At 32.0% G+C, this 24,700-nt stretch overlaps 1 protein-coding gene across 2 annotated transcripts; it reads left to right on the top strand.

Moving 5' to 3' along the window:
• The first annotated feature begins 79 nt into the window (after positions 1–79).
• On the top strand, positions 80–12,780 carry LOC138329043 (prostaglandin reductase-3-like). 2 transcript variants are annotated; one of them, XM_069275752.1, is made up of 13 exons: positions 80–233; positions 1,616–1,703; positions 1,891–1,986; positions 2,271–2,369; positions 2,733–2,772; positions 3,036–3,064; positions 3,491–3,565; positions 4,985–5,056; positions 8,568–8,629; positions 8,827–8,929; positions 9,752–9,937; positions 10,568–10,667; positions 10,797–12,780. In XM_069275752.1, exons 1-12 carry the CDS (start codon positions 100–102, stop codon positions 10,640–10,642), a joined length of 1,059 nt encoding a protein of 352 aa, XP_069131853.1. In that variant the 5' UTR covers positions 80–99; the 3' UTR covers positions 10,643–10,667; positions 10,797–12,780. The 2 variants fall into 2 exon arrangements, with proteins under 2 accessions (XP_069131853.1, XP_069131852.1); XM_069275751.1 differs by having other exon boundaries at positions 10,568–12,780.
• Positions 12,781–24,700: the final 11,920 nt, after the last annotated feature.

The following is a 24,700-nucleotide window of genomic DNA, read 5'->3' as shown; positions in this document are numbered from 1 at the left end:
TTATTTTGATATTTATTCGGAAAGACATTCATAAAATATTTGATATGCTGTAAGCGTCATACCGGAAGTAGGGGCAGATAATTACAAAAGGTGTGAAAAATGGCCGGGCAAGTACCAAGAACTGTCAGAAGGCTGATAGCTACTCAAATTAGTCCAAAATTCAGAGAAATAACGAAAATCGTCGAAGCTCCTCTAAAAGATTTAAATCCCGGGGAGGTTCTTGTCAAGAATAGGTAAGAATAATGGAGTGACATTTAAATGAATTGTTTATTTTCTAAATTAGACAGCGCTAGGCCTATCAACTTCTCACAAATCATGAAGTTGTGAGACATCTTTAGTGAAATCTCTTCAGACAGTATATCACCTCTAACATTCTGATGGATGCTTGTACTTAAATCTTTGAGTATGCTCATTTTCTAGAGGGATATTTTCTTCTTCTCGTACTTAATAGTACATGTACATTCAGAGGGTGAATGTCAAAGGTCAATTTATAGAACACAGGATACAAGGGATCTGAAGCCCAAAGTTCATTTTAACTTATCAAATCAAAGTTTAAATTACAGTTAAAATGATCAGTTTTTAACATTGATTTATGTTCTTGTCATCTGAAACTCTTAAAACTTTAAGAACTTATTGTGTTTTGTTGCCCCTCAGACCATTAATCTTTTCTGTCCCAGCTTCATGTCATATGACACAACGGTGAACCTATCAAACGGTGAACCTATCAAACATTAACAAGGTTTGAACCTATCAAACATTAACAAGGTTTGAACCTATCAAACATTAACAAGGTTTGAATGTATACAATTTGTATCGTTATCATCTTTTACCTATATGCTATTACCATAATATGAATCATGCACGGCATGGGAAGAGCGAAGCTCTACTTGTGTATTTTATTTTCTATTTCATGTTGAAGAAATAATTTAGAAATAAAAAGACGTAGTTCAAACTATAGAACTATATGATATAATTGTCTAGCATAAACCCAAAGAAACGAACTCAAAGATTTGGATTTCTCTGTGCCCATGCAAGGCCTGAATCCTATGATTTCACGCCATTTGTTGACGTGATGTGACGTCATGATTCCTTGTGCTCATCTTCGCTTGGAGGATATTTTGACTACATATCATAGCTTTTAATTTTCAAATTGATATTATTATTATTTTAAAAAAAAATAATATTAAAAAAAATGTTTCATTTCTCCTGTTATGAATTTGCATTAATTAAATATATATTTACTTGGGAGAGCAGTACCGGAGCAACGCAGGTAAAACCGGAAGTACGAAATTTTTTTAGCCATCCATGCCTGCAAGTCATTGATGTACTTTTGCTTATGTACATGTTACCAGGACAGAGCTTCGCTCTTATTACTGCCAAATAACAATATTTTATTCTGACAAAGTGATTTTTGTTCTAATAATATATTACTGGCAGTAAACTACATTGTCCAAATTGAAAAGTACTCTTAGTTTAATATATACTCATTTTAGGCAATGTACATCACAAAATTAGCTCATAGCTAAGATTTTTACACCATTTCCTTCCTTGTTCAAAAGATGACAGTGTATAGAGAGTGAACTGTAATTTATTGAATAAATATTTTTTCTTGTAGATATGTAGGTATCAATGCATCAGACATCAATTTAACTGCTGGGAGATATGATCCATCTATGAAGGCGCCATTTGTCTGTGGGATGGAGGTGAGACATTTACAGTGAGATAAGATGTCATCTGAGCTGGTCCTAAATAATCTGTTGGACCACAAAATTAAAATTAAGAAAGTAATTGTCAATGATATGTAAACCTACTTAAGCTGTTTTAATTTCAGAAGTGATGGGTATTAGACAGACACTCAATGTTACTAAGATTCTATTTTCGTTTATACAGGGCCTTGGCGAAGTGGTGAGCGTGGGGTCAGGGGTCAATATTTCTCCAGGACAAGCAGTCATGTATTGTAGAAATGGAAGCTTTGCTGACTATGTGGTAAACTTCATAAAATATATCATTTTATGGTTTATGAATCTATTGAAATAAATAAATTTTTGAAAATAATTTTTGATTAATATAAACTTATGGTATTGAACTTAACCATATACCTTATAGTATTAATGCATCTACATATCGTTACATCAGTGTAAAATTGATATCATTTTATTAACCTACAAAATTCAAAGATTCAGTTAATTATCATATTTTACAAAATGCATCTTACAGACTTATAGACAACAAAAATTCATTACAAGATTTTCTTATATCTTTGATAACAGCGAGTTCCAGCAAAACTTTTGACCAAAATTCCCGCAGCCTCGCCTGAATTCCTACCATTCCAGCTTAGTGGACCAACTGCAGCAGTGGCTTTGGAAAAGGTAAAACACTAGAACCTACTAAAAACTATTCAATTGTGTGGATCAGGAGTGTGGGTATGCTCAGCTGAATGACTATATTCATTATTAACATAATACATAGTTATCAGTTGTTGAGGGTAAGTATTGATTGTACACAAAAATCACATTATTTACTCTTAAAACTAAAAAGTATAAGTAATGCTCACAAGAAACATGATGTAACAATTAATAAAAACGACAGATACTATTTTTACAGAAGAATTGATAAATATAGGCTAGTGTGTTTTCTCTATAGTATATTTAACCATGTGTATGTACATGTATATTATATGTTAAAAGTTTTAAAGTTTTGCTTTGTTTCATTAACTAACTTTTATTTTTCAGTTTGGAAATTTAAAGAAAGGAGAGACTGTTTTAGTGACTGGTTTGTGATATATTCTTTATTTCATACATCTATGTGATTTTATTTTGGTATTCATTCTGTTTTTGAAATAGCACACTTCAACTTGCACACAGTTTTAAAAGATTTTCATCAGGTTTGAAACTTTTTTTGAGTCCATACTAAAGTTTTGACTAGGAAGACAGTACAATGTAGTCAGTATTATTATATTTAGTCAATATTTCAGACAGATATATTATTTATTGACGTTCATGTGTTACTGAATTATCCTCTTTTCATGTTAACAGCTGCTGCTGGTGGAACAGGACAGTTTGCTGTAAGTTAAAAAGAGCTTTGCGGCTTAGACTCCAGAGTGACTTATAATCCCGAAAATACTAAACAGACATTATAATAGATCTGTAGCAGAACAAGGCTTTGGGGATCACCTGTGACCAATGTTGATAGATATCCTTCAAGAATTGGGAAGGTCTGGGGGTCAGCAATCAATCTGTCTGCTTCAGTTTCTTTTTTAACTTTTACAAAATGGGCAAGCTTAGCAAACTGCTGTCATGAGTAGATATAGCAGATGAATACCCAAATTTGAGTTTTCTTTGAGGGGAGAGTACATTGAAATGGAGGAATATTTTATAAATAAACTGTTATTTTAATGTACTGACAGTAATTTCTTACTTTAATCTATTTTGAAACATAAAACCACATATGGTTCTACCAATAAGTTAATGAAAATTACATTTTTTCATAGGTGCAATTGGCAAAGAAGGCTGGCTGTCATGTCATTGGAACATGTTCTACAGAGGAAAAAGTAGAATTTCTCAAGGTATGTTCAGTGTTAAAAAGTAAATGTAAATAAAGTTGTGTTCAGTATTAAAGATGCTCCACCGCTGACAAATGATATTTTTTCACTATCATTTCTTCACTTACAAAACTTACTTACTTTACACCATGACAACCATTGAGAAGTTTTAGCTTCTAATTTTATTTCAAGTTAAAAATATGAAAAATATGAAAAATAATTAATTGCATCCCGAAAAAATTCTGTGGCACTATATCCTATATGGAATGAAGAACTGATTGCGCAGGCACGCAAGACGAAATAAATTATTCTATATTATTTTTTTGTGTTAATTAGGTATAAATATACACGATTAAACTCCAATTATTGTTCAAATGATGAATATCATTTATGCTCTGTCGGCGGTGGAGCATCTTTAAAGATTAATTGTTGATAAAAAAATCTGTAAAATGTTATTACTGTAACAGTGATAATTATTATTCAGTAATTTTGTATATAAATATTCCTGTGGTTGTATAGCATCTCTCCTTGATATCGTCTCATTTGTATGAAATTATACATGGAAAAACTTTTTTGTAGTGTGTCTTAAGTTGTATCCTTTAACTCAGTCACCCCTTAAAGGAGAAGGTACGTTAAGACTCGAATATGGCCTCAAAATTAATTCTCCAGTAAAGAACAACATATTTTGCCATATAACAGCTGAATACATTTGCTAACACATTACATCTCGAAAATATCCCGCATGTGCCAATTATGTTCACTATGACGTCATCAACATGCAGTTTCCCGCCATTTTTCACAAAAATCCTTGAAAAATCATACTTTTTGAGTGGTTTTCTCTAAAAATGAATGTGGCCACCTTCGTGGAGCAGAAAGAGATTTTCACACGTTGTGTATCGTGTATTTATGCATATCCGTGCAAAATGTAAAGTTGCTCCAAGGTGGCGGCCAAATCCATTCAAGCCTTTTCTAACCTAAAGATGATGAATTTCTAGCAAAATTTGGCGAGAAGAGGAAAATCATCAATTTGATGACGTCATAGGTGGGACACATCGTGTGCATGGTTATAAAAATTATGTTTTGATGAATGGCAAGTATGAGAGTATTTATTGATATGAAATTGATGGGGATCAGAGTTTTTTTTTTCGGCCTGAAAAATTTAGGCCAAATACTGGTCCTATCATATCTACTCCTTTCATAATAATGGTTAGTTCTAGATATGTCTAAAGGGATGAATACATTAAACAGTTATTTTCTTATGTATTCTATAGGGAATAACTTAAGCATTCTGTGCACTGAAATGACAAAAACAGACATTGATGATTTTGACAATAACTTAAGAAAAATCAAACAGTTATGGATATGGATCTTATTTTTGGATATGATTCTGATATTTTTGAGTGCTATGAGTAAAAAAAGTCATACAAACTTGTTTTTATACAGAAATTAGGATGTGACCGACCTGTTAACTACAAAAAAGAAGATTTGAGAAATGTTTTAAAGACAGAATACAAGGTAACATTTAATATACATTTATACTGATTATCGTAAAACTACTCTTCAAACAGATTTATAATTTGTAATTCCAAATCTAATTGTATAAGGAAAGTTACTGTTGCTCTGCCTGTTAGTGTACCATATTATTTATGGAGTTATGATATCATCACTACATGTTATGATGTATTACATATAATTTATCTTTATGATATCATCACTACATATTATGATGTATTACATGTAATTTATCTTTATGATATCATCACTACATGTTATGATGTATTACATATAATTTATCTTTATGATATCATCACTACATGTTATGATGTATTACATGTAATTTATCTTTATGATATCATCACTACATGTTATGATGTATTACATATAATTTATCTTTATGATATCATCACTACATGTTATGATGTATTACATGTAATTTATCTTTATGATATCATCACTACATGTTATGATGTATTACATATAATTTATCTTTATGATATCATCACTACATGTTATGATGTATTACATGTAATTTATCTTTATGATATCATCACTACATGTTATGATGTATTACATATAATTTATCTTTATGATATCATCACTACATGTTATGATGTATTACATGTAATTTATCTTTATGATATCATTACTACATGTTATGATGTATTACATATAATTTATCTTTATGATATCATCACTACATGTTATGATGTATTACATATAATTTATCTTTATGATATCATCACTACATGTTATGATGTATTACATGTAATTTATCTTTATGATATCATCACTACATGTTATGTTGTATTACATATAATTTATCTTTATGATATCATCACTACATGTTATGATGTATTACATGTAATTTATCTTTATGATATCATCACTACATGTTATGATGTATTACATGTAATTTATCTTTATGATATCATCACTACATGTTATGATGTATTACATATAATTTATCTTTATGATATCATCACTACATGTTATGATGTATTACATGTAATTTATCTTTATGATATCATCACTACATGTTATGATGTATTACATGTAATTTATCTTTATGATATCATCACTACATGTTATGTTGTATTACATATAATTTATCTTTATGATATCATCACTACATGTTATGATGTATTACATATAATTTATCTTTATGATGTTGTCACTACATGTTATGTTGTATTACATGTAATTTATCTTTATGATATCATCACTACATGTTATGATGTATTACATATAATTTATCTTTATGATATCATCACTACATGTTATGTTGTATTACATATAATTTATCTTTATGATATCATCACTACATATTATGATGTATTACATGTAATTTATCTTTATGATATCATCACTACATGTTATGTTGTATTACATATAATTTATCTTTATTATATCATCACTACATGTTATGATGTATTACATATAATTTATCTTTATGATATCATCACTACATGTTATGATGTATTACATATAATTTATCTTTATGATATCATCACTACATGTTATGATGTATTACATGTAATTTATCTTTATGATATCATCACTACATGTTATGATGTATTACATATAATTTATCTTTATGATATCATCACTACATGTTATGATGTATTACATATAATTTATCTTTATGATATCATCACTACATGTTATGATGTATTACATATAATTTATCTTTATGATATCATCACTACATGTTATGATGTATTTCATATAATTTATCTTTATGATATCATCACTACATGTTATGATGTATTACATATAATTTATCTTTATGATATCATCACTACATGTTATGATGTATTACATATAATTTATCTTTATGATATCATCACTACATGTTATGTTGTATTACATGTAATTTATCTTTATGATATCATCACTACATGTTATGTTGTATTACATATAATTTATCTTTATGATAGCATCACTACATGTTATGATGTATTACATATAATTTATCTTTATGATATCATCACTACATGTTATGATGTATTACATGTAATTTATCTTTATGATATCATCACTACATGTTATGATGTATTACATATAATTTATCTTTATATAATCATCACTACATGTTATGATGTATTACATATAATTTATCTTTATGATATCATCACTACATGTTATGTTGTATTACATGTAATTTATCTTTATGATATCATCACTACATGTTATGATGTATTACATGTAATTTATCTTTATGATATCATCACTACATGTTATGATGTATTACATGTAATTTATCTTTATGATATCATCACTACATGTTATGATGTATTACATGTAATTTATCTTTATGATATCATCACTACATGTTATGTTGTATTACATATAATTTATCTTTATGATATCATCACTACATGTTATGATGTATTACATATAATTTATCTTTATGATAGCATCACTACATGTTATGATGTATTACATATAATTTTATCTTTATGATATCATCACTACATGTGTTATGATGTATTACATGTAATTTATCTTTATGATATCATCACTACATGTTATGATGTATTACATATAATTTATCTTTATGATATCATCACTACATGTTATGTTGTATTACATATAATTTATCTTTATGATATCATCACTACGTGTTATGATGTATTACATGTAATTTATCTTTATGATATCATCACTACATGTTATTATGTATTACATATAATTTATCTTTATGATATCATCACTACATGTTATGATGTATTACATATAATTTATCTTTATGATATCATCACTACATGTTATGATGTATTACATATAATTTATCTTTATGATATCATCACTACATGTTATGATGTATTACATGTAATTTATCTTTATGATATCATCACTACATGTTATGATGTATTACATGTAATTTATCTTTATGATAGCATCACTACATGTTATGATGTATTACATATAATTTATCTTTATGATATCATCACTACATGTTATGATGTATTACATATAATTTATCTTTATGATATCATCACTACATGTTATGATGTATTACATATAATTTATCTTTATGATATCATCACTACATGTTATGATGTATTACATATAATTTATCTTTATGATATCATCACTACATGTTATGATGTATTACATATAATTTATCTTTATGATATCATCACTACATGTTATGATGTATTTCATATAATTTATATCTTTATGATATCATCACTACATGTTATGATGTATTACATATAATTTATCTTTATGATATCATCACTACATGTTATGATGTATTACATATAATTTATCTTTATGATATCATCACTACATGTTATGTTGTATTACATATAATTTATCTTTATGATATCATCACTACATGTTATGATGTATTTCATATAATTTATCTTTGCCCTGTTGTATTTTGTCAATAAGAAATATGACTAGTTTTCATCACCTAATCTTATCAATGTACTGTAAGATAAAGTTACTGTGCAAAAACATTTCATTTAATACAACAATTTAAAATGGGAAATGGTTAACTTATCATATACATCTCCAGAGAGGAGTCGATGTGGTGTACGAGTCAGTAGGAGGGGAAACGTTTGATACCTGTTTGAACAGGTAAGATTTTTGTTTGTACCAATATTTAAGGATAAGTAAGGAATGCTAATAGTGATCGATTCAAATGGTTTAAATTACGTGGTCCTGAACAGTGGATCCAAATGTATAATGAAAAGAACTGTTTTTATCTCTCATTAGATTATAGAGTGAATATGTTCTTTATCTTTGATCATTGGGATGTTTTTTCTATTTGACAGCCTGAATATTGGAGGTCGCCTCATTGTTATTGGGTTTATATCCGGGTACGAGTCAGACTTGGGCTTCACTCCATCAAGGACAATGGTCTCACTTCCTGTCAGGGTAAGGACGTCATGTGGGATGGGTTCAAAGGTCAATACATGTATCTATCAAGGTAAAACCTTCAAAGTCCAATATCAGTCAGAAAAGTCTTCATTTGTGGTATAGTCAACTTTCAATACATTTTTGGGTAAACCCTTGATTTATGACAAAGTGTATAAATTCAACATAACGAAATAAGGTTTTTATTTAGGTTCTTTGGAGATAAATGTTAATCAGTTGGTAGTAGAGTCAAAGTACAAGGAATACCTTCACAACAAATTATCACCAAAACAGGCAATGAATAGATGGCACAGGAACTGTTGAGGTTGTAATCGTTGACTTACCAATCTGTCCTTCTGTACCGTACCTTGTCCACACTTCTGCTCAACTTGTAACAGGAGCTACAGGTTAACCTGCACTATTTATATACAAACTGACCGTTGATCTGGCTCCAATTTCTCAAAACAAACTAAAGCCACTAACTGACTAAATTGAAAAAAAAATAAAGAGAAAAGCTTCATTTTTGACTTTTCACTATTGTTTCGAGGAATTTGAGCCTGTATCAATCAACAAAATTATCTTGGTTCTATCATCTAAGGTACTGATAAAAAAAAATCAAGAATTGACCCGGTACCTGTTGAGATTTATTGTTCCTGAATCAAATGAAGCATGATTCTCGGTATACATAATATGGCAAATTTTGTTTCACAAGTGTTACTGAAGGAACTATGCAATTAATTGTATTATTCAGAATAACTTTAAATTGTAAATTGTTGGAGATGATGAAATATTTCAAAAAGGTTAGAAGAAGAAGATATTGATATTGCCCTCTTTTGTTTTTAGTTGCTTCAGAAGTCAGCGTGTGTTAGAGGATTTTTCCTACCGCATTTTGAGAAGGATTGGATGAAGTCTGCCACAATGTTGTCTGAACTGTACAGTCAGGGATCTCTCCAAAGCAGTATAGATAATGGAAGCTCAACTGCTGCGGGTCCATTTGTTGGTCTGGAGAAAATAGCGGATGCAGTAGAGGTAAATAGTTTTGCTTTTTCTTCCAAGTTTGATTTGTGTCATTTGATGTATAGAAGACAGAAGTTGCACCGTGAGTATTCCGATTACAAGCCTTATCACTCACCAGTATGATAGAAAGTCACTTGTCTTAAATACATGTACTGTGGACTATTACTATATCATTCATGTCAATCACTCATATCTACTACAGTATTAAAATATAACTCTGTATATGGTAATTCAGTTCCCATGGTAATTTTATTTTATCATGCAAAACTCTACTCCTCCTGATTAGATGGTGAAAAAGATGTTATTGATTAAAGTTTGAGTAAATGTGATATTTTGTTTTATAAAAAGAATTGGAATTAATGTACTGCTTCAATTCTAAATGCAAATGTGTGATTATTTGTGAAATAGATTATCTGATAACTGAATTGGCAGTTTCCCTGTTTTTATGCTTCTAGTCATGAAATGGGATGGAAGTTGGGTGGGGGGATACAGTTACCCATAAGCCTTCCATCACATTAATTTCCCATATTATTGAGTAAATCACCGATGCATCTTGTTCCAGTATCATATATAATTCATATGTAACAGACATTTCTATATTTTTTAAACCTCTCCATATTTTTTTTTATACATGTTTTCCAGTATATGTACACCAAGAAGAATTTAGGAAAGATTGTGGTGGAATTGAACAAACCAACAACTAGCAGCAAACTGTGATACTATGCCTGTTAGTCTGCTGTAGGTAATAATTCAACCAATCAACTATGCCTGTCAGTCTACTGTTGGTAATAATTCAACCAATCAGCAACGTCTGTCAGTCTGCTGTAGGTAATAATTCAACCAATCAGCAACGCCTGTCAGTCTGCTGTAGGTAATAATTCAACCAATCAACTACGCCTGTCAGTCTGCTGTAGGTAATAATTCAACCAATCAACTATGCCTGTCAGTCTACTGTTGGTAATAATTCAACCAATCAGCAACGTCTGTCAGTCTGCTGTAGGTAATAATTCAACCAATCAGCAACGTCTGTCAGTCTGCTGTAGGTAATAATTCAACCAATCAGCAACGCCTGTCAGTCTGCTGTAGGTAATAATTCAACCAATCAGCAACGCCTGTCAGTCTGCTGTTGGTAATAATTCAACCAATCAGCAACGCCTGTCAGTCTACTTTAGGTAATAATTCAACCAATCAGCAACGCCTGTCAGTCTGCTGTTGGTAATAATTCAACCAATCAGCAACGCCTGTCAGTCTACTTTAGGTAATAATTCAACCAATCAGCAATGTCTATCAGTCTGCTATGGATGATAATTAAACCAATCAACTACACCTGTCAGTCTACTGTTGGAATGATTATATGACGTACCAATTGAGAGCCGGATGTCCATCCCAGAGATTGTCATTGTGAGGAAGTGATGATTACAAAATTGTGATATAAACAATGTGATTTTAAAGGCAGTACAAGTGTCCATTGGAAATCCTACAATAATAAATTGAGCTGTCTTAACGTCCATGAAGTGAAAGTCATTTAGGTTAAAAATGACATTATTGTATATCATATCAAAGTTCGTTGTGTCCAAATCCTTTCATTGTTTTTTCAAAGTTTTTTCAAACACAAACATACAGAAAACAAAATGAAGGTGCACTTTTCGTTCTTTTATGGATTAAATATGAAAAAGTTACATTAAAAAACATTTGGATACTTTCGATGGAAGACTTTCAAATTCTTCAGTTGAATTAGTGCTTTATATTTATAAGACTAAAATCTACTGCCACCTGAATATGACACATACTAGACATCCAGTATTGATTCTGCTGAAGGAGTGCTTTTCAATGTATATAGCCATATGACTTGCCCATTCAATGTTGGACCGTAATTAAAATATATAATAGTCGTAATTTTTATGGAATGCTCTGTTCAGAATTGCTGTCTATTATGAATGTTGTTACAATCCGCTTTGAAAACTTACCGCACTTTGAAAAATTATTTCAACCTGTGTTAAATATGGTGCAGGTTCAACGCACTTTGAAAAACATTATATTATTTCATTTTGCGTTAATATGGTACATATCAACGCACTTTGAAAAAAATTGTTACATGATGTGTGAAACAACTGTCATTGCTTAAATACTGTGAAATTAATTAAGTTAAACTTAAAATTTAGAAACGTGTTCCTATCATAGGAATGAAATATTATTAAAATTAGAGTGATTTTGCTCCTGATTCACGTTATAACGTATGTATTTTCTCAAAAATTGTTCTAGTTAAAAGTGAAACATATAAAGATATAGTGGCATGTATCTGCCATCACATAGCGAGATAGTTAATCTAGAAAATAAGTCGACCTGACAAAATAACTGCATAAATGTTTAGATAATAAAATATGTTTCGTTTTCATTGAATTATCTTGACTCATCCAGAACTGCCATATTGCGAACGCATTAAAATTATGACTAATCAAGTGACGTGTCCCGTTTGGAACTATGTATGGTTTGACCATTTTGGGCCCCTAAACCTGTCAAATTTTCAAACCTGTTATTCAGTGATTAAATTGTTGAATATAAAAAAATTAATAACTGTTGAATAAACGTCTAACACCACAGTAAATGATGTAATTATTAGAAAGGAGATCTAGTTACCTTTTGTAATCAAATTTAGTCAATAATCAAACCACTTTAATAATCAAATCAAGTGATTTGATGATTGATTTACATTTAATTATCGAAGATAAGTGGACATGTGTTAATTCTTTGTGTAACTATTGATATTTTGTTTTAATATTGTATGCGGATGTATACAGATCAAACTAATTTATATATTTAGATTTTGTAATTTGTAATAAAATATTGAATTTTAAGGTTGTGAATCTTCTGGTTTTGCTTCAGTACGTACCACCCTCGTCTATGATTTTACACACCTCAAACTCATTAAGTCCAACACACAAGATTTATATTTATCTGCCTTATTTCTACAGATAATACACACCTCAAACTCATTAAGTCCAACACACAGGATTTTATATTTATCTACCTTATTTCTACAGATAATACACACCTCAAACTCATTAAGTCTAACACAGAATTTTATATTTATCTGCCTTATTTCTACAGATAATACACACCTCAAACTCATTAAGTCCAACACACTGGATTTTATATTGATCTGCCTTATTTCTGCAGATAATACACACCTCAAACTCGTGAAGTCCAACACACAGAATTTTATATTTATCTGCCTTATTTCTACAGATAATACACACCTCAAACTCATTAAGTCCAACACACTGGATTTTATATTTATCTGCCTTATTTCTACAGATAATACACACCTCAAACTCATTAAGTCCAACACACAGGATTTTATATTTATCTACCTTATTTCTACAGATAATACACACCTCAAACTCATTAAGTCTAACACAGAATTTTATATTTATCTGCCTTATTTCTACAGATAATACACACCTCAAACTCATTAAGTCCAACACACTGGATTTTATATTTATCTGTCTTATTTCTACAGATAATACACACCTCAAACTCATTAAGTCCAACACACTGGATTTTATATTTATCTGCCTTATTTCTACAGATAATACACTCCTCAAACTCATTGAGTCTAACACAGGATTTTATATTTATCTACCTTATTTCTACAGATAATACACACCTCAAACTCATTAAGTCCAACACACTGGATTTTATATTTATCTGCCTTATTTCTACAGATAATACACACCTCAAACTCATTAAGTCCAACACACTGGATTTTATATTTATCTGCCTTATTTCTACAGATGATACACACCTCAAACTCATTAAGTCCAACACACAAGATTTATATTTATCTGCCTTATTTCTACAGATAATACACTCCTCAAACTCATTGAGTCTAACACAGGATTTTATATTTATCTGCCTTATTTCTACAGATAATACACACCTCAAACTCATTAAGTCTAACACACAGGATTTTATATTTATCTGCCTTATTTCTACAGATGATACACACCTCAAACTCATTAAGTCCAACACACAGGATTTTATATTTATCTACCTTATTTCTACAGATAATACACACCTCAAACTCATTAAGTCCAACACACAAGATTTATATTTATTTCCCTTATTTCTACAGATAATACACACCTCAAACTCATTAAGTCCAACACACAGGATTTTATATTTATCTGCCTTATTTCTACAGATAATACACACCTCAAACTCATTAAGTCCAACACACAGGATTTTATATTTATCTGCCTTATTTCTACAGATAATACACACCTCAAACTCATTGAGTCTAACACAGGATTTTATATTTATCTGTCTTATATCTACAGATAATACACACCTCAAACTCATTAAGTCCAACACACTGGATTTTATATTTATCTGCCTTATTTCTACAGATAATACACACCTCAAACTCATTAAGTCCAACACACTGGATTTTATATTTATCTGCCTTATTTCTACAGATGATACACACCTCAAACTCATTAAGTCCAACACACTGGATTTTATATTTATCTGCCTTATTTCTACAGATAATACACACCTCAAACTCATTAAGTTCAACACACAGGATTTTATATTTATCTGCCTTATTTCTACAGATAATACACACCTCAAACTCATTGAGTCTAACACAGGATTTTATATTTATCTGCCTTATTTCTACAGATAATACACACATCAAACTCATTAAGTCCAACACACAAGATTTATATTTATCTGCCTTATTTCTACAGATAATACACACCTCAAACTCATTGAGTTCAACACACTGGATTTTATATTTATCTGCCTTATTTCTACAGATAATACACACCTCAAACTCATTAAGTTCAACACACTCGATTTTATGTTTATCTGCCTTATTTCTACAGATAATACACTCCTAAAACTCATTGAGTCTAACACAGGATTTTATATTTATCTACCTTATTTCTACAGATAATACACACCTCAAACTCATTAAGTCCAACACACTGGATTTTATATTTATCTGCCTTATTTCTACAGATAATACACACCTCAAACTCATTAAGTCCAACACACTGGATTTTATATTTATCTGCCTTATTTCTACAGATGATACACACCTCAAACTCATTAAGTCCAACACACAAGATTTATATTTATCTGCCTTATTTCTACAGATAATACACTCCTCAAACTCATTGAGTCTAACACAGGATTTTATATTTATCTGCCTTATTTCTACAGATAATACACACCCAAACTCATTAAGTCTAACACACAGGATTTTATATTTATCTGCCTTATTTCTACAGATGATACACACCTCAAACTCATTAAGTCCAACACACAGGATTTTATATTTATCTACCTTATTTCTACAGATAATACACACCTCAAACTCATTAAGTCCAACACACAAGATTTATATTTATTTCCCTTATTTCTACAGATAATACACACCTCAAACTCATTAAGTCCAACACACAGGATTTTATATTTATCTGCCTTATTTCTACAGATAATACACACCTCAAACTCATTAAGTCCAACACACAGGATTTTATATTTATCTGCCTTATTTCTACAGATAATACACACCTCAAACTCATTGAGTCTAACACAGGATTTTATATTTATCTGTCTTATATCTACAGATAATACACACCTCAAACTCATTAAGTCCAACACACTGGATTTTATATTTATCTGCCTTATTTCTACAGATAATACACACCTCAAACTCATTAAGTCCAACACACTGGATTTTATATTTATCTGCCTTATTTCTACAGATGATACACACCTCAAACTCATTAAGTCCAACACACTGGATTTTATATTTATCTGCCTTATTTCTACAGATAATACACACCTCAAACTCATTAAGTTCAACACACAGGATTTTATATTTATCTGCCTTATTTCTACAGATAATACACTCCTCAAACTCATTGAGTCTAACACAGGATTTTATATTTATCTGCCTTATTTCTACAGATAATACACACATCAAACTCATTAAGTCCAACACACAAGATTTATATTTATCTGCCTTATTTCTACAGATAATACACACCTCAAACTCATTAAGTCCAACACACAGGATTTTATATTTATCTGCCTTATTTCTACAGATAATACACACCTCAAACTCATTAAGTCCAACACACAGGATTTTATATTTATCTGCCTTATTTCTACAGATAATACACACCTCAAACTCATTGAGTCTAACACAGGATTTTATATTTATCTGTCTTATATCTACAGATAATACACACCTCAAACTCATTAAGTCCAACACACACTGGATTTTATATTTATCTGCCTTATTTCTACAGATAATACACACCTCAAACTCATTAAGTCCAACACACTGGATTTTATATTTATCTGCCTTATTTCTACAGATAATACACACCTCAAACTCATTAAGTCCAACACACTGGATTTTATATTTATCTGCCTTATTTCTACAGATAATACACACCTCAAACTCATTAAGTCCAACACACAGGATTTTATATTTATCTGCCTTATTTCTACAGATAATACACACCTCAAACTCATTGAGTCTAACACAGGATTTTATATTTATCTGCCTTATTTCTACAGATAATACACACATCAAACTCATTAAGTCCAACACACAAGATTTATATTTATCTGCCTTATTTCTACAGATAATACACACCTCAAACTCATTGAGTTCAACACACTGGATTTTATATTTATCTGCCTTATTTCTACAGATAATACACACCTCAAACTCATTAAGTTCAACACACTGGATTTTATATTTATCTGCCTTATTTCTACAGATAATACACTCCTCAAACTCATTGAGTCTAACACAGGATTTTATATTTATCTACCTTATTTCTACAGATAATACACACCTCAAACTCATTAAGTCCAACACACTGGATTTTATATTTATCTGCCTTATTTCTACAGATAATACACACCTCAAACTCATTAAGTCCAACACACTGGATTTTATATTTATCTGCCTTATTTCTACAGATGATACACACCTCAAACTCATTAAGTCCAACACACAAGATTTATATTTATCTGCCTTATTTCTACAGATAATACACTCCTCAAACTCATTGAGTCTAACACAGGATTTTATATTTATCTGCCTTATTTCTACAGATAATACACACCTCAAACTCATTAAGTCTAACACACAGGATTTTATATTTATCTGCCTTATTTCTACAGATGATACACACCTCAAACTCATTAAGTCCAACACACAGGATTTTATATTTATCTACCTTATTTCTACAGATAATACACACCTCAAACTCATAAAGTCCAACACACAAGATTTATATTTATTTCCCTTATTTCTACAGATAATACACACCTCAAACTCATTAAGTCCAACACACAGGATTTTATATTTATCTGCCTTATTTCTACAGATAATACACACCTCAAACTCATTAAGTCCAACACACAGGATTTTATATTTATCTGCCTTATTTCTACAGATAATACACACCTCAAACTCATTGAGTCTAACACAGGATTTTATATTTATCTGTCTTATATCTACAGATAATACACACCTCAAACTCATTAAGTCCAACACACTGGATTTTATATTTATCTGCCTTATTTCTACAGATAATACACACCTCAAACTCATTAAGTCCAACACACTGGATTTTATATTTATCTGCCTTATTTCTACAGATGATACACACCTCAAACTCATTAAGTCCAACACACTGGATTTTATATTTATCTGCCTTATTTCTACAGATAATACACACCTCAAACTCATTAAGTCCAACACACTGGATTTTATATTTATCTGCCTTATTTCTACAGATAATACACACCTCAAACTCATTGAGTCTAACACAGGATTTTATATTTATCTGCCTTATTTCTACAGATAATACACGCATCAAACTCATTAAGTCCAACACACAAGATTTATATTTATCTGCCTTATTTCTACAGATAATACACACCTCAAACTCATTGAGTTCAACACACTGGATTTTATATTTATCTGACTTATTTCTACAGATAATACACACCTCAAACTCATTAAGTTCAACACACTCGATTTTATGTTTATCTGCCTTATATCTACAGATAATACACACCGTATATCCCCTTAAAGCTCTGTGTCTTTTGGACTTTAGTTTTTATACAAATTCTCTCTCTTCACAAATCTGCATGTATTGCCCCAAATAAGGCCGTTAAACTTTCTTTTCAAAACATGTCTTAGTTTCATGTTCAGTGGACCTAAAAGTTTAAAATAGATCTATCTGTGATGATTGAAATGCATTCCTTTATTCAATATTTGCATCATCATCATCATCAAGCTTTATTCAACCGCCATTTTCCTGACGAGGTCAAAAAGGACCCGATGTGTATGCCTTTGTAAAGTCGAATTCAGTCAAACCAGTGCGTGCACCTTTTGGGGGCCTCAGTGTTACATATTTTCTCTCTCTTCACTCACAAATGTTACCAACCAAAAAGAACCAAAGACTTTCATCCCTGCATTTACAGAAGGGTTTCAAATAGTCTGGTATATTTCTCCTATTGACCCCTGTTCCTCTGACCCCTGGGCCCCATATGGTCAGGTCCACAACTTCCTTATCCTTTTGGACCCTACCAATCCGTTACCCCCGGTGACTCCACTTTAAAAAAAAGAAAAGTACATATATATTAGTAGTCCCATGAACGAAAATTATGCTTCAGACCATATATAGACCAAATTATTTTGTTCTTACAATAATTTGGTATATTTCAACTATAATAGAAACCCGCTCCTTTCGCTCGTAAATAAACGTCAGTGCGATTTACGCCTGGGACCCAGGCTGCTCGATTTATACTAGCTGTAGACCATAAAGAGTGGTTCAGAATAGCTCGGATGCTTTACTTGAAGATCCTACTCTTAGAATTGTAGAAATTCAGGAAAAACGATAACCGGTCCACAATTTTTCTGAAATTTTCACAATATTTAGTTCAGGTAATTAGCCAACTTTTTAGAAAATTATTTTGTAGCCAAAATGTTATTTGTTACAGTTTGCCTACATAATAAACTCTTCAGAAATAATAAAGTTTTATGATCAAAAAGGGACCCCTGTCATACACCTCTACTGGGCAACTTTAATTTGGCCATAGCACAGGCCCCTGGGACCTTTTGAATTTTTTAAAACGTATTTCAATGGTTTGCATTTTGCTACATATAACATTTAATTTTAATAAAATTGGTAAGTGAGCAAATTTCCATTGTTCGTGAAAGAGGTCCTTTGGAGTGTGATTTTACGTCATCTTCGTTACCACGTTTTGTCTTCCGTCTTGTTTGTTATTACGTTGGGGACACGTAGTCAGACCGCCTGAGTTGCTAGTGGTTTTGGCGCGAATAATGCACGTGCTGTTTGCCGCACTTTACCTATAAAGTCGGGTGCTTTCCATTTCAGTACCAGGTAACGCTATGTAGTTTATAATATAATAAGAGCAAGCCATGTAACCACTAGAATAATGTCTATTGGAGCGGTATACATATACATTGTATTTCAGTACATATAAGAGCAGGGTGTATAATGCAGGCAGAGTGTACGAAAGTCGGTGCGAGTCGAGTTGTCTCATTATTGTCCGTATTATCGTTTCGTTAAGTTTCTATATAGTACGGTGGCTGGGAGCGGACATGAAATAAATAAAAATATTGCGTTCGAACGAAATATTATTGCGTGGGAACGAAATATTATTGCGTGGGAACGAAATACTATTGCGTGGGAACGAAATACTATTGCTTGGGAACGAAATATTATTGCGTTCGAACGAAATATTATTGGGTCCGAACGAAATATTATTGAACTCATTATCATACATGGATGATATGACAGTAATCATGCCACCGTAGTAATATGATTAAGATATGGCCTACAACTTATGAAACGGCACCTTATCTAAAAAAGATGTTTTCCCTATTTTTAACGATTTAAAGTCTTGTTTATTGTATAATACTTTATATATCTAATGAAATACACGTACCTATGATTGCGTACAGGGGACACTATACATGTCTATAATTGTATCTATCTTGTACGTACGGCATATATATACAATAATGTATATAGTATCTTGTACATATGAACAACTTAGTGTATAAACTTGTACGTACAAGATACTACGTTGTGCGTGCAAATGTACTATATCATAATTTGTACGTACAAGATACTGTAATAATTTGTAAGATATGAAGTTGTACGTACAAGATAATAATTTGTAGGTACAAGATACTAGGTTGTACGTACATGCTTTTATTTACGGCAGCGTGTTAGGACCAATATATAGTTTTATTTATCATGTCCATACAGATTATTATCTTGTACGTTTAACTTTAAGTATCTTTTTAGTATCTATTGTTACAGTATCGTGTACATTTGTACCTACGTATGCACAAACACTTATCTTGTACGTCTGTGCGTACATGTACATCGTTGTATCATGTACGTACAACCTAGTATCTTGTACCTACAAATTATTATCTTGTACGTACAACTTCATATCTTACAAATTATTACAATATCTTGTACGTACAAGTTTATATACTAAGTTGTTCATATGTACAAGATACTATATATATATGCTGTACGTACAAGATAGATACAATTATAGACATGTATAGTGTCCCCTGTACGCCATCATAGGTACGTGTATTTCATTAGATATATAAAGTATAATACAATAAACAAGACTTTAAATCGTTAAAAATAGGGATTTTTTTGGTTTGTTTATTTTTACGTCCTATTAACAGCCAGGGTCATGTAAGGACGTGCCAGGTTTGTTGGTGGAGGAAAGCCGGAGTACCCAGAGAAAAACCACCGACCAACGGTCAGTACCTGGCAACTGCCCCACATGGGATTCGAACCCGCTTCCCAGAGGTGGAGGGCTTGTGGTAATATGTCGGGACATCTTAACCACTCGGCCACCGCGGCCCCAAAATAATGGAAAACATCTTTTTTAGATAAGGTGCCGTTTCATAAGTTGTAGGCCATATCTTAATCATATTACTACGGTGGCATGATTACTGTCATATCATCCAAGTATGATTATGAGTTCAATAGTTATTTCGTTTGAACGCAATAATTATTTTGTTCGCACGCAATGATTATTTCGTTCGAACGCAATAATATTTCGTTCCCACGCAATATTTCGTTCCCACGCAATAATATTTCTTTCGAACGCAATAGTATTTCGTTCCCACGCAATAGTATTTCGTTCCCACGCAATAATATTTCGTTCGAACGCAATAGTATTTCGTTCCCACGCAATAGTATTTCGTTCCCACGCAATAGTATTTCGTTCCCACGCAATAATTTTATTTATTTCATGTCCGCTCCCAGCCACCGTAATATAGTTTGTTATCCACAATAAATTAAATTGAATGTATATTTCTGAGTCTGTCTTCATGGTTCTAGAATTTAAGACCCCAATGTACCCGAGATCTCAGAACCTGGGTTACCTAGGTTTCTAGGGCAGAAACCGCCTCTTTTTACATAATATATATATATAAATATTATTACTATAATAAAAAGAGCACATGTGGATAACTTGTCATCCAGGGATGCTTCAGATCAAAAATTTGTCAACGTTGATTTATTTAACGATTTAAAGAAATTAAATGACGGACAAAGAGACGAATGGAATAAACTCATCATTACCGGTGGTTTGGGGTAGATACTGCAATTCATGTTTTTTTTCGAGTTTTGGAGCTTGAAACAATTCCAAAGATAAAAAATATTCGTGGTAAGCTGATAGAAAAACGACAATAATGATGTACAAGACATTGTTGTTTTTCTATTCGTGTTTTTCTATGCCTCCAATAATGTCTTCGTGTAGTGTTCTATTGACTATACTGAGCGCCGATGAAAACGCAACACTGTAATAACACTGTAGCTAAATTTTAATGATTGCAAAAACTCATTTCATCAGAAAGTTACACATTTCGAGAGTCTTATCCAGCCAATAAGTCAGCTAAAGATTACACGTGGATCATGGGCACACGGCAAACGTTTCAACGCTACCCCCCAAAACCAATTCACACTTTCAGACCATTTGCATCTACACAAGGTCGACACCTTCGCGGGATAAACCGAACCAGACGCTGGATTCTGATTTGCTGAATGTTTCTCCACTCTTATTGAAGGGTAATTACAAGTTGGTGTCGAGTCTGAGGCTGTGGTTGACGTCTTTCACAGCTTGACCTAACTGGTCCCACAAGAGTCCAATCGGAAGAAGGCAGGCCAGGGCAGTATTTGAATGTTTTGATTATTGTGAAAGTATGGTGGCTGATTACGGCCATCTCGTGTTGTTGTGTTGTCGCCTTGTCGTGTTGTCGCCTTGTCGAGTTGTCGCGGTCTCAAACTGCGACAACCCGAGATTTAACAGTTAAAATGTCGACTTGTCGCGTTTTTGAACCGCGACAAGTCGACAACACGACAACACGACAAGTCGACAACACGACAAGTCGACATTTCAAACACGCTAATTAGCGCGTACAGAATCTCGTGTTGTCGCGGTAAAATGTCGACTTGTCGTGTTGTCGAGTTGTCGACTTGTCGTGTTGTCGCCTTGTCGTGTTGTCGACTTGTCGTGTTGTCGAGTTGTCGACTTGTCGCCTTCCTGTTACACATGCGCAAATCATATGAAATAGCCACTATCTTTGAATATAGAAAACTGAAGTCAATGCTTGTGTATGGTGGCATATGTCTGCCATCGATTTGCCGACTTACGACTTAATAATGTCGACATCGTTAAGGCATTAAGTCGACATCATATCGGAAGATGTCGACATAAACAGAAGAATATGTCGACTTACCACATGTACATGCCCACATAATGATTCCAAGATATTTATGTAGACAGTCGGTAACTCGGCGATTTATGTGTTTATGCTCGGGTGTGACACCGACTTGTCAGTTATTGATGTCGACATCTAAACTAAAAGATGTCGACATCTGGTCTTGAAAGTGGAAATCAAAGGCCACCCTTTCATAGAGCACTGTGTATATGCAGCAAAAGCCATACAACAGAGATCGACGTTGATTTTGTTAATTAAAGTTTTTATTTATTTGATTTTTCAAAATAAAAAAAATTGTGATCCTGCACATCCCGGCCATGAAACTGTAGCCTGCGTGTACGTAGCTGTTAGCCCGAGCTAAGGAAGTGTACAACGAATTATTAATATATATAACCTTGGGTTGAAAATTCGTTTCAAAGCTGTGTGTGTGTTTTGTTGATTGGAATTCGTACCAAGTCCATGTAGTACATACCGTACTATACTATATTAAAAGAATGAATGAAAAAAAAAATAAAAAATAAAAAGATTTTTTTTATGTTGTATTTTCTTGTGAATCCCGAAAAATACCAGTTACCTAATTTAAAAGCCATAAAGGTCACAGTATAGGTACACAATACACATTGGGAAACCAGCTTTACTTGTTAGCTTGGCCTGTCCATATATATATACATAAATATTTACATCCCTCGATACACTTATATAAAGGAATTTTTGTTACGGTCTTAATGGTCAGATTCAACCTTTGGGCTAAAAATCCTCCAGGAAGGCGGTTTTAAACTCCCAACTCGCGATACATCTGCATCTATTTTTCGTAGTAAAAACATGCGTTCTTTGTAGTCAAACGTAGTAAAAAAAAAAGTCACGTGCTTATACCTCATTCATGCCATTGGCCGGAATATACAATTGTGTTATGGGTAACTAGTGATCACGTGATTTTGTGTTTACTTCCGAATATGGTGATAGTTTGCTTGCCATTTCTTCGGAGAAATTGATTTATTTGAAAATATTTTAGACTCCAAAATGTTATTAATATTGCATGCATATCATTTTGACTTGCACATATGCACTGTTTTACTATAAATAATGAACTGAATGAGTTGTAAAACTGCCATTTTCACGTTTTGTAAATAAATGATATAAATACGAATTGACCAATTCAATAGGTCTAACCGTCTAATCTAAAATCAGCGAAGATCGGCTACTCCCGGCTAAATTCGTAGAATTCTAAATTTATATTTATATATATTATTACCTGCTTTAGGGTTCAGAACATATACATATATATCACAGAGAAAATAAGGCCAAATTATTTGTAAATACCAGGTCAGAGAAATCACTCTATTTGAAAGTAAACACACACTCATGTGATCACTAGTTACCCACTAATACAATTCCATATTTATTTCGGCCAATGGCATGAATGAGGTATAATCACGTGACTTGTTTTACTACGTTTTACTACAAAGAACGCGTGCTTTGTACCATTATAGGGGAAATCCTCCGCGGATCGTGGTTTCATTTCCACCATTTGAAATTGTTAGCAATACTATCATATCATATTTTTATTTTCCATATTATTTCCAAACAAATAGTTATAAGTTTCCGCATAGCCCACTTAGCTTTTTGGGAATCTAATACATACATGTACATGTATGTACACATATACTAAGAAACACGGGCTTATGTGCTTACATGGCTGCTTCCCGCCTGGTAAATTGGGACCTAGGACCTAACTCATTATGCTTCGGTAGGTTCCGTACGAAAATGTATCATTTTGTTTCTCCATAGATTGAAAGGTCTCAAGGCCCTCTACCAATATTGTGAATTTCATGGCCCTGGGGTCTCGGGAATTTTCCCCAGGAGATAGGGTCTTTACCATAGTTTAAATAGGGAAACACATTTATGAGCATTATTTGCTCAATTTTCAAAGGAAACATATGTAATGG

Source organism: Argopecten irradians, chromosome 8, assembly GCF_041381155.1.
Source record: "Argopecten irradians isolate NY chromosome 8, Ai_NY, whole genome shotgun sequence".
NCBI lineage: Eukaryota > Metazoa > Mollusca > Bivalvia > Pectinida > Pectinidae > Argopecten > Argopecten irradians.
This window is presented reverse-complemented; position numbering and strand designations above follow the sequence as displayed.